The sequence below is a fragment of the Sinocyclocheilus grahami genome, unplaced genomic scaffold (genome assembly GCF_001515645.1).
Source record: "Sinocyclocheilus grahami isolate Dianchi unplaced genomic scaffold, SAMN03320097.WGS_v1.1 scaffold2.1, whole genome shotgun sequence".
In the NCBI taxonomy this organism is placed as follows: Eukaryota; Metazoa; Chordata; class Actinopteri; order Cypriniformes; family Cyprinidae; genus Sinocyclocheilus; species Sinocyclocheilus grahami.
In genome coordinates this window covers 3467890-3480378 of record NW_015505181.1, presented here as the reverse complement: position 1 = coordinate 3480378, position 12489 = coordinate 3467890, and the positions used below count along the sequence as shown (strand labels likewise).

The 12489-nt window shown below is 34.1% G+C and overlaps 1 protein-coding gene across 10 annotated transcripts in view; it reads left to right on the top strand.

Annotated features, from left to right (window-relative positions):
• Positions 1 to 12489, top strand: part of LOC107549847 (calcium-dependent secretion activator 1) — a 118766-nt gene that overhangs the window by 92343 nt on the left and 13934 nt on the right. For 6 of the 10 annotated variants that reach the window (XM_016231413.1, XM_016231343.1, XM_016231125.1 and 3 more), the window contains 8 exons: positions 2377 to 2518; positions 3219 to 3371; positions 7079 to 7234; positions 8683 to 8830; positions 9345 to 9359; positions 9704 to 9778; positions 10005 to 10088; positions 10367 to 10399. In XM_016231413.1, the coding sequence (XP_016086899.1) occupies positions 2377 to 2518; positions 3219 to 3371; positions 7079 to 7234; positions 8683 to 8830; positions 9345 to 9359; positions 9704 to 9778; positions 10005 to 10088; positions 10367 to 10399 (806 nt within the window). The remainder of the gene's footprint in view (positions 1 to 2376; positions 2519 to 3218; positions 3372 to 7078; positions 7235 to 8682; positions 8831 to 9344; positions 9360 to 9703; positions 9779 to 10004; positions 10089 to 10366; positions 10400 to 12489) is intronic. The other 4 variants (XM_016231557.1, XM_016231479.1, XM_016231686.1 and 1 more) reach the window with 2 other exon arrangements.

The window sequence follows — 12489 nt, the reverse complement described above, 5'->3', positions numbered from 1 at the left end:
TATATATATATATATATAGAGAGAGAGAGAGAGAGAGAGAGAGAGAGAGAGTGTGCAATCATGGTCATCATAAAACAAAACATTGAAATGAATGAAATTGGAAATTGTCATATCAACAGTCCATTATGGCATAATTGTGATGTTGCATGCCTGCAATAGGTTACAAATTGCAACAAAACAGAGCTTTAAAAGACAATATAGAAGAATTAAGGACCAAATAGCGAAACCCGTAGGGGGTCGAACCAACACATTGAATGTAAAGAGTTTGCTCTAGGCCTTATCATGTCTCTAATGAACTGAAGTCAATGGGGTGCTGTCCATGGTGCTAAAGCCACACTGCCATGTGTTGCAGTTGACTAATTATCCTAGTGACATTCTTTGCACAGCTTGACAGGTTGTTGTCTGGTAACCTATTCTTGATATTGGATTGCTTTTTCTGCTGGGAGATCTAGAGCTTGAGAAAGCAAGAGTGTGTGTACTGTGGGTATGAAATGAACAATTTAGCAGTATTTCCCTTTTAAAATTATTTTTAAAATGTAATTACTTTTTTTCTCCCATTACATTCACATGCTTAGTATTAATTTTAAACTGTTTGTTTATTTGCTTGCTTTTTGCTTGTATTTGTTTATTTTTGTTCTTCTATCTCTTCTTATCTTTTACTATGAGAGATTGTGTAACATCCTAAAATAAAATAAAAAGATTGGAATTATTTTTAATAATCTCTTTTAAATAAGGGAGCAGAAATAGTCTTTTATAGATGGTCTGTTTTTCAGCATTCCAGCAGAGAAAGACCAGAAAAGAAAACAACTTTTTGGTTGACTCTTCTTAACCCATATAAAATGCACAATGTATCATATTAGATATGCACATTTTTAAGGGTTTTAAATTATAAACATGATCAAAATGTCGTGTAACATGCTTTTTTCTTTGACATCTTTACTGCTTTTTTAACAAACGTAAGAACTTTTACATTGTTAGTTATATTTCAAGATGAACACTTACGGAGCATGATTTTTTTTTTTTTTTTAAATCATCATCTCCAAATTGCAAATTTTTCCTCTGTTTAGTCCTCTGAATAAAACTCCATATTCTCACTATAACATATATTAGCCATAAAAACCTGATGCAATAAATATGATACTTATCAAAAAAACACACATGCAAACTTTTTTATTTTATTTTGTCTAAAGGTTCAATTAAAAAAAAAAGTGTCATCTAGTTCCCCAATATAGCACCATGTATTTCTCCATAAATCCACACACATATTAGTCTACAGCACAGAGACACATATCACCTCCCCCTGGCCTCCTCACACACAAGCACACTCACATAAACACAAGTAAACACAATTGAGTGTTAGCCTACAGCATGCACTACATCTGTGGAACAGGACATTCAATATGGAAGGTCACTATCATCCTGTGCCTGTAGCACTGAGCTAGGCATGAAACAGCCTTAACACCAGACAGGCGCTAAAGCAGAAGCTATTCATGCTGCTAATGAGGTCTAAAACAGAGGAGCCTGGGAGACCCCACTGCCCCGGCCACTCGCTCGTGGACAAACACAGCCAAGTGTACATCCACCGCCGCTCAAGTGGCTAATTGGAACAGAGCAATCAGGGAAGCAAACAAACATGGCACCTACTGCGAATGATCGACCTTGAGTAAAGCGAGAGAGATAGTAAGAGACCAGAGTGAGAGAACAAGAGATGCTGTGCCTGCTATGCGTAGTCATCACATGCTAAAATCTTCACCAATTCAGTGCACTTTTGGTGTCCAATTACTTGGTGGCTTTTTAGATGCACAAATCAAAATGTTTTTAAATGAGCTGTTAGAGATGTATGATAAACTGTTATCTAACATAAAAAAAACATAGAAGTGTTTGGACCCTATAGCATGATGGGAGGATGGTAAATAATCTAATTCCTTTTCTATAATTTTTGCACTAGCAGTCAAAAGTTTGGAATTCTTGTTTTTGAAAGATGTCTCTTATGCTTACTAAGACATCAGAAATGCAGTAAAAACTGTAATATTGTGAAATATTATTACAATCTGCAATAACCTTTCTATTTTAATATATTTTAAAATGTATTTTTTTGTTATTTTATTTTATTTTGTTGTCTAAGTTTTTATGTTTACTTCTGTTTATTCCTATTATGATCAAATCCAAACATCAGAGTTTAGGCATGTCCCAAAACCCATAAGATAAATCAAAAATAAAACCACTCATATAATATTTGGTTTGATCTCCTGAAATTGAAAGTGCCATAACACTTCTATGTTTCTATGTTCACACATTCTCTGCCATTACTACTGTATGTCAGCAGTCATTCACTGTGTTCTTTCTCTCTTTCCCACTTTCGTCTTACTATTTCAGATCATTTATGTAATGGGAAGTTTCATAAGCACCTTCAAGATCTGTTTGCCCCTCTGGTGGTGAGGTATGTGGATCTAATGGAGTCCTCCATAGCTCAGTCCATACACAGAGGATTTGAACGAGAGTCTTGGGAACCTGTCAAGTAAGCAAAACACCTTTTACTTTAAACTTAGATGTTAATTCAGTAGGCTACAATTACAAAAATAGAAATGCATGCAATTAAGCATGCCCCTTGGCGTTCCACAGTCTCACCATTTACACACAAGTTTTCTTGTGTTCAAAAACAGCTAGATGGATTCCAACAGAATGAAAATGTGTTCACAATGTGTTCTGTCTTTTTGTTTTCTTGAATCTTTCTTAACACTTGTCTACTTATTTTTTTTTAACAGCTTAAAAGTAATTATTTTCAAGATACAGGTTCCATTTTCTTTTACTAGCCCTAATTTGCTTAGACTCTAAACCAGCCATGCTTGTTGAACTTTACAAACATTCTTACATGGTTCCCAAATATACAAGTCATCAGAATAACTTGGAATCACTTGACAAAGCAACATAAGACAAAGTGTGTGTCTGTAAGAATGTTAGTGCTAATTGAATCAACAATCTGCACTTCAGCAGAAACAAATGTGTTTTCTCGTAAAACCAGAGCCAAAGTGGTGATGATGTGATTCACTCCTTCTCATGTGCACTTTGCATCTCTACAACACCATCTTATCTCTGAATTAATTCTTCATCTTGTGCTCTAAACATACTGTATGTAATGCTGTTTCTTTATCACCCATGCTTTCTTCTGTGCATCTACATCACTGCATTCTTTTCTCTGTTTTTTTCCTTTTCCACAGGAGTTTAACGAGTAATCTACCCAGTGTCAACCTACCAAATGTGAATCTACAAATGCCTAAAGTACCAAATCTACCATTGTCAGTTAATCTGCCACCAATGCAAATGCCTAGCTTTTCCACCCCCAACTGGATACCGGGTTTATCTGATACTGAGTGTGTACTGAGTCTGTACTTGAATTTAATATATGCATGTGTGGCCTTAGCATGAACATAATTGTCTTTAGTTTTCACTTAACTAAAATTCAAATTTATCCTAGATCAATTGTAGGTATAGGTTTTATTTGAAGATTTTCATTCGGAAAGTCTTAAAGAGGTGCATCTACAGTTGTAAGAAAAAAGTTTTTGAGCTCATTTCAGCTTGAAGTTTTAAAATGATATTATGGAACATCACACACATTTTACAATGTCATATATTTTTGTTGAGCTGCAGATCGCTCCAGAACATTTCTATATGCAACTAAATTATTTATTTATTTTTTACAGTTTAACACAATCTGTTGTTGATTTACTATCAGTGGCATGTGTCATAATGCACACAAACACAATAAACACAAACAGATGCTTTGACATTCTGCTTTAGACAAACAGATGCTGTGCAAAAGACCAGTATCTCACTAATTGAGTTTTTTTTAATACAATTTAATTTGTAATTATATTTTGTATTACTTTTTTATTTTATTTTATATTTTATTTATTTAGTCATTTATTTGTTAATTGGATCATACGATTATATATGTACAGTTTTAATTTTTTTATTTTAATCTTAGGAGAAGATCTGTAATTTCGGCATTATTTTGCATTATTTTTATCTTCTGGTTTTAAAATCAACGTTATGTTCGTGAAGTTAGCTATTTCTTTAACAGCTTGTAGTGTAACAGACTACTTTTAAAAAGCTTACTTTATATAGTATCTTAATTAAAATTTTAAGTAGCTTGTAGCAAGCAAATGCAAAGTACAATTTTCAAAGTATGCACATGCAAAAGAAAAGAAAAAAATAAATGAAAAAAGTACCAGTGAAGCATTACATCTTATCTCACGTGAAGATAAAATTATAGTAGTAATATAAAATCTAATTTCCAAATAGTTCTCAAAGTTTTTCTTAAAACTGTACATTCATCAGCTACTTTCTTTACATGTGTGGACATTTTCTACATACACATTGCCTATGAATTAAGAATTTGTGATTTAGGGGGTTGGCGGAGGTGAGCCAAGGGGATTTTAGCTTATATTTAGACATGATAATTAAAAACCGATTCTCCAAACCGTAGCATATTACAGCTTTTCAGACGAGAGTGAAATACCTTACACGCTGCATGTGTTGGAAAAAAATTACACATCCACACGCAGACATAATTACGCATGCTGAGTGAGACTCGGTGTAAATATTCCATCTCTAAGGTATAATAGTGGGTAAACACCAAAGGTTGTCAAAACTAGTTGAAACCACCTCAAAATATCTGTCTTAACATATCAGATTAAAGCTTAAATTACTTCAACTTTGTAGAAATTAGTGTTTACAAATTTCAATTATGCTAAGGCCACAGCATGGAAACAGCCCATAAACAATTTTTAACCCAAAAAGGCCCTAAGCATGTTGAAGGTTTGGAAGATACAAATAACTCACAATAGAAATATGCTCACGTTTTGCCAGCTCAATATTAAAGCTGAAGTGTGTCATTTCTGCTGTAGCGGCACCAAACAGACTCACAAAAATAACTAGAAGGGAATATTTGTTAAGACAATTTGGTAAATGTGATCTTGACTTGTCTTAAATCTGAAGATTTAACACTGCTAAATAATGCTGCTTGGTTGCCAAGGTATTTTGAATGGTTGCTCATTAAGAGTTTCTTATGGAAACTTAATTGCAACTTGTTATCTACTTATTTCTTGCAATTCTGAGGAAAAAAAACTGAAAATTGCAAAATATAACACTCAAAATTATTTTTTCCCCCATATTTTCTAATGTGTTCTGAGTGGTCACATTAATGTCAAGCCAGCATAATAACAATTTCAATCCAGTTCAAATGTTTGTTCAGTCAACAGTTAGCCCTGCCCCAAACTCATGATATTGGTTGAGCCAATATTGTTAATTTAAGCCACTAAAACAAACTGATTGCAATTTTGTTTGGTGCTGTGAGTGATGCAGAAATTACACACTCCGCCTTTAACAAAAATTACTCACAATACCATGGTCGTATGATTAGATGCTGTTCATTGGTATCTGGTCATGAATAAGTAATGCCGCTTTAACATCCTGTATCTTTCCAACATCTTCCTCCTTTCCATTTTCCTGTTAGAACCGAATAGGATACAGGTGTCCATCCTCATTCCTCCTGCTGTATTTGCTGGGTATTGGGTCCTAGAGTAGTAGCACTCACACCACCTGTAGCCTGTCTTAGGATAGGGTGTTAGGATGGGAATACTGAGAGAGATCACCCCTGTCCCACTTTTGGCCCTGTCCTGTTTCCCTCATCTACATTGTGACAGACAATGCTCTGAAGTGATATGCAAGCTTCAGAGAAAAAGGCATCTGCTTTCAGTAGAAACGAAATATAAGACTCTAAAAGGACTGGATTGTGTGAGAAACCCAAATCCAAACAGCATTGTATTTATTTATTTGTAATTTTTTTACACAATGGCTTAATAACATTTTTGTTTGTGGTCTAATATTTTTTATAATATTTTATATTATTTTTTATAAGAGATTTTTTAAAGAGAAATCCTGTTTCATTTATTATTATTATTATCTTAATAATTGCATTTCAAAACTTTCAAAACAAGTCTTTATAACTTTTCTTCGTAACGTTATTTAAAAAAAAAACTAAAACTTAAAAAAAAAACTATATAAAATAAAATATGAATATGCTAAGATTATATATTGTTTATGAAGTTTACACATTTTAGTAAGCCTCTCAAATATGATTGCATTTAAAATAATTGAATTTAATATACTATCATTATTAAAAACAACTAGAATGAATGAATGAATCAATGAATGAATAAATAAAAGATTGATACTATCATTGATTATTAGTGAGTATCAGTCTTTCTTTTATTATTATTTTTTTGTTTATCAACAGACACTCACATAGAGCAGTAGAATGATGTGTAGAAATATATTTACAAATTGATTAATAATCAATCTGTAAATAATTAATAATAAATATGTAAATATATTTCTACACATCTTTCTAGTGCTGCTCCATTAGAGTCTTCTAACTAAATCTGGCTTCAGTGTGAAGCTCTCATTGCTTCAGTTGATCTTAAAATATGATTCCACTGAAATTGCCTTGGCCTGCTGGCTGTTTGAGGACTCATTCTCAGGCTGTAAGGAATGGAGTATGAGTCAGTCTCTGTTTTCGTCTATGAGCAATTCTTCATTCACTTCAGACCATGTGGATTTAAAATGGGCTCCATCCAAACAGATCTATTCCTGTCTGGGACTGTAGCTTCTCCTTCCACTTCATACACATACAGCCTTTACTTGTGTTTTTGCAATTCTCCTTTGACATCATTGTGCATGTTTACCTTTCCTGTACTCAAACAACCAGGCCTGACTGGTTATCATTTTGTTTTAGGATTAACCATTTATTTTTTCCATGGAACGATCGCCAGTGAGGTTGATCTGGAGCAGAGCAACTCTGCAACGATCGGGAAGTGGTAAAAATAACTAAAACAAATGTTTCACCCTGGAGTGTGGACTTGAAACAGGTTTTGTTTTCTTTCGAAAAAAACCCTGCCCTTTGACCTTCCTACTTCCCGACCTCGGAGCTTTCCCTTATTTATATGCAGCTTTGATTAAAATAACTTACTGTATATCTCTCTGACTGTCTCCTCTACACATGTCCTGGTGTTGGCAGTAATGGTTCAGGGACATCAGAAGATTTGTTTTGGAAGCTGGATGCATTGCAGACATTCATCAGAGACCTGCACTGGCCAGAAGAAGAGTTCTCCAAACACCTGGAGAGCCGACTCAAACTCATGTCCAGTGACATGATCGAGTCCTGTGTAAAAAGGTGAGACTTGAAAACATTGTTGGCAGTTGGAAACCTGTTAATATTCAGTAATATTATTGATTTGACTGCAGTGAAACTATTAGATGAGAACAAAGCTGGAGCTGAGTTGAGTTGGATGGTGACACTCTTGCCTTCTTTAGAGCTGCTTTATAGCCAAATCAAATTCATTTCATAATTGACAAATTTTGCAACAACAACAATTTTACTGAACTGAATCAACATTGCACTGACTCAAGCTGAATAACAACACTATTGTCTTCTGCAGAGCTGCTTATAGCTGAATCGAACTTGTTTCATAATTAACTGACATTTATTGAACTGAACTGAATCAACACTGAACTGACTTGAATTGAATAATGACACCATTGTTTTTTTAGAGCTGTTTTACAGCAGAATTTGAATTTCTCATATCTTATGTACTTTGCTACATTAGTAATGTAATTTTCCTGTTTATTACTTTGAAGCTGCTTTGAAACACTCTGTATTGTAGAAAGCGCTGTAGAAATAGAATTGACAGCGGACACTTTAATTGCTCAAGAAACTATGTCCTGCAGTGTAACATGCTAAACTCCATCAAAAACTATTTTAAACAGCATTTTGTTAATTATTTTTAAAAATCTATGTAACAGCACAGAACCATCTAAAAAGAGGCCAAACGTGATTCGAAATAATAATGAAATTAGGAACTTTCCTGTATACATTCATGTAAATTTTGATCAGATTTGTCATAAAAAAAAAATCTAATCAATTTGATAAAATGGAAAATATTGATGTTGATTTAAAAAAAAAAAACTGCACATTTTATGTCAACTAACCAAATAGCATACAGTATATTCTTCATGATGTGACATTACAGTCACTGTAAACCCTCATCAGTAGTCATTTGACTTAAATGAACTTTAGTAAACAGTTCATATAAGCAGTGAAATCATTTTTGTCAAATCTTTTCCATTGGACTAACTGAAAAAGGGTTAGCTGATTTTCAGTGTGCAGCCCCACATCTGTAATCCTTCTACTTAATGTGTTTTGAGGATGTCAAGCAGTACGTCTTCTTAGCTGCATTCTTCCAATCACTCTTAAGGTGTGATAAACTCTTTGTCTTGCATGCTGTGAATGAAAACGTGATTTGAAGTGCTTTGAGAAACTGTTGTCAGTAATGTCATGGTAATTTGCTGATTCAGAAGATGATCTGGCTTCCACTCCACACAAAGACTTTTTAATATGCTAAAAAAAAAAGACTAATTTGTGCATTTCATTTATTTATTTCACTTCTTTATTGCATCTCTGTCATCTCAAAAGCTAAAATTCTGCCGAGAGTATAACGCAGAAACTCTCAATTACATGGCATATATTTTGTCTTGTTTCCTGACTTTTTTTTTTGCAATCCTACCCCATTCTTAATTACCAAAGTGACCAGTCAGAGTTCGGTCTCCGTTCTCTTGTTTCAGAACCAGAGCAGCCTTTGAGGTGAAGTTGCAGAAGAGCCCACGCACTACAGACTTTCGTGTCCCTCAGTCCATATGCACCATGTTCAATGTTATGGTGGACGCCAAGGCCCAATCAGCCAAACTATGTGCCATGGAGCTCAGCCAAGAGGTAGACAGCACCAACAAATGTATCTTTCTGTTCTCACTTAAATCCTTCCACACTTCTCATGTTCGCTTCCTCTGTATCTTTCTCATCATTGCAAACATACACTTTCTCTGCCACAGTTTCTAGTAAAACACCCTCATAATGTGCTGATCTGCATACATCTAAAACTGAATATAAATTTATATGGTTAAATCCCTTATTCTGTAGTCTTTTGAATTGCATGAATTCATCATATGCACCAGCCTATAATATATACAGTAGGTATATATTCATTGTTTTTTAAATGTATACACACACATATTCTCTATGATTGTCAATATGTAATTTAAATGCATTTATTGCTGTAGATCTGAATGATTCACCAGCATGGCAGTTTCCCATTGTTTCAGGATTTTAATTTAATTTGACTCTGTGCTGGAATGAGACGTTTTCTTTTTCTCTCTGTTGCTCTCTAATTGTCACTGTCACCTTGTCTGCCGTATCTTTCTTTTCATCTCTTTTCTCAATCTTGTGAAAGTTTGTTAGAGAATGGGTAAGTGTGGCTAACAATTCAATTGAATTCTCACCTTTATGTCCCAAAGGTATAATTAGCAATCCTAGCAGTTTCCTCCAGTCTTGTGACACTTAAATTGTTTTGATTATATTACCATATGTGGTAGCTTCTTCTGAATATACATGTGCTAGAAGTGAGACATCTCATATCCGTAGCATCTTGAGACAGGTAATAATCTGAAATGAATTAATTACCCAGATGTATTTGATATGAGGTAAATGGAGACAAAGGGATTGAGTTTGTACAGATTATCCCAGGTGAAATCCACAAACAGCTCAAGAAACCTTGTTGCGATTTGAGCTCATTATGTCTTTCTTTTCCAGAGACAGTACCACTCACAAATTGACAATCTCATCGAGGAGACAGTGAAAGAAATGATTACTTTACTCGTGGCAAAGGTAGCATTCAAGGAATCCAATATTCCTAAATTATGTTTGTTTTTATATCTACATAGAATTTCTTCCTAAAAAAAGTAAGAGCAGACTTTAATTTTATAAAACATACTGTTTGTTGGTTTATATTTGTTATTAAATCTCTTGAAATTCTTAGCATTGAAATAATTATCAGTTATGACAATTTCACATTTTGAAGGGCAACATTTTTTTCTTTTTCTGATTTTTACAGTTTGTTGTGATCCTAGAGAGTGTTCTGGCGAAGTTGTCACGTTATGACGAGGGCACACTTTTTTCCTCCTTCCTGTCATTTACAGTAAGAACAAATAATTGTTTTAACACAAATTCAAATACAAACTTTACTTCTGTCACAAGATACTTTGACTCAAACATTTCAACTAAAAGAATACATTAAAAAGATTTAATCTTATATTAAAACTTGTAAAATAATTTTGTAAAACTTGTAAAAACAATAATTTTAGCTTTGTTTTTAGCTTAATATTTCTATAGGTGATGTTATTTTTAACTCGTTTTTAATATTCGTTTTTTAAATTATTCTTTTAATTTTGATTTTTATGTCCCTTTTCTTTGTAGGTAAAAGCTGCTTCAAAATATGTGGACGTACCTGTAAGTGATAACAGGATTTTTCTAATGCTTATTGATTTATCGATCAAAACAGTTGATTGTTTATAAATCAACTTCTTTCTTTAAGTTGTTCATCAGTCAATTTATACATTTTTGTTTCTTGTAGACATGAAACCTCAGTATAAGCATATTATTCTAAATGATTAATTAATAGCATGTAACACTTTGTTTTCAAAAGCCTTGTAATAGCTTTAAGATTCAGCTAATAATTGCCATGGCCTGCTGTGCAGATGGCCATCTCTTAGCCCCAAATGGCCATTCATATATATGTGAGAGAGAATCGTTTCTGTGAAGCGCTCCCCTCTGCAGCAGACAGTGTGATGTGTGTGTTGTGCAACAAAAGCCCATTGTGAAGATGCCGCTGGGTCCAACTCATTGCATTCAGCATCACATCACTTAGTTTCCTTCAACTGCCAACACATTTGGTCACAACGCGAGGCTTTTTAAATTAAAACCCTGTCAATGAATGTCGGAAGCGTCCTCTCGCTCTCTTTCTCTCTCTCTCTTTATCGTTCTCCTTATGATCTGAGGGTCAGCAAATCTTATGTTTCCATGGTAATTGTTTGCTTAATACACAAAATAAATTATGTCTGAAAAATTTGCTCATTTGCACTCTCTGAAAGGACCCATAGATGTGTGAAGTAAGTTCAATTTACAGCGTCTGACAATTACCAATTCTGATGACCTTCATATGCCCGCTAGCTAAGAAAGTGTTTAATTCTCCACTGAGGCCGAGCAGGGGGGCAAAACACCCCAGCTGATTTACTCTGGCTTGACTTTTTACTTGCTATTTTGTTGAATAGAATCGTACTAATCAAATAGCATTGTTATCCTGCCGGTCTGTTCAGGCTTCAGACTCTGACAATGACAGCTCATTTTGCACACCTCAGGTTTTGCCTATTAAGACATCTAAGAAAATGAGAAAGAAAACACTTTTCATCTGTCTGTCAGGTGAAATATAGTTTGCTAATTTGATAGTAGACAGTAGCTTACTTTAGCATGAGCGTCAGATTAGCATAACAAAACAGATTTCCGAACAGTGCAGTCACATAAGCGAAATTTTAGCGAAATTTTGTCAATAGTGTTGCAGTGTATGAACTCGCCACCCAAGATGATTTTGTTTCTTCATCAGAACAGATTTGGAGAAATTCAGCATTACATCGCTTGCTCATTAATGGATGCTGTGCAGTGAATGGGTGCCGTCAAAATGAGTGTCCAGACAGCTGATAAAAACATCACAATCCACAAGCAATCCACACAACTCCAGTCCATCAATTAATGTCTTGTGAAGTGTGTTTGTAAGTGACAAATCCATAATTTAGGTGTTTTATCTTTTACATGTTGCTTCTGGCCAAAATATCAACCCATAGTTGATATTTTGATCAAACTAAGTCTACACGTTTTTTGAACAGCACTTATTGTAGGATTATGCTCTTAATTCCTCTGGTGTCTATGCATCTGTATTTCACTCCTTATAATTGATAGGGCATAGATAGTTGTGTAATGTATGTGTATGTATTTATATATTGTATGTATTTTAATGTTTGTTATTATTGTTGATGAGCTCACCAAGCAAAATTCCAAACAACTAGGGTGTTTGGCAATAAATAAATAAATAAATAAATAATAATGCAAGAAGCAGAAGTGGTGCAGCCCTGTTGTCCTCTTACATCAAAATGCACTAATATATTTGTTTAGAACTGTTTATCCTTGTAAACAGTGCTTGATCTGTGCATATTTCTCTCCTGATTCAGATTAATTACTTTTTCAAAGGAGAAAGCAATATTATGGATAGAGGACTCGACAGGTTGATGAAGCAACGGTTTGAGTTTAAAATCATCGACGGATTTGTTTGTTACAAACATGCAGCTTTTCACTTCACGAGACATTTATTGATGGACTGGAGTCGTGCTAAAGCTATTTGTGTAGTCCTTATATAGATTGATCCAAATAGGTCACCTATGAGGTTCGATAATGTTTAGGATACTGCTTATATATATATATATATATATATATATATATATATATATATACAGTGGGTACGGAAAGTATTCAGACCCCCTTAAATTTTT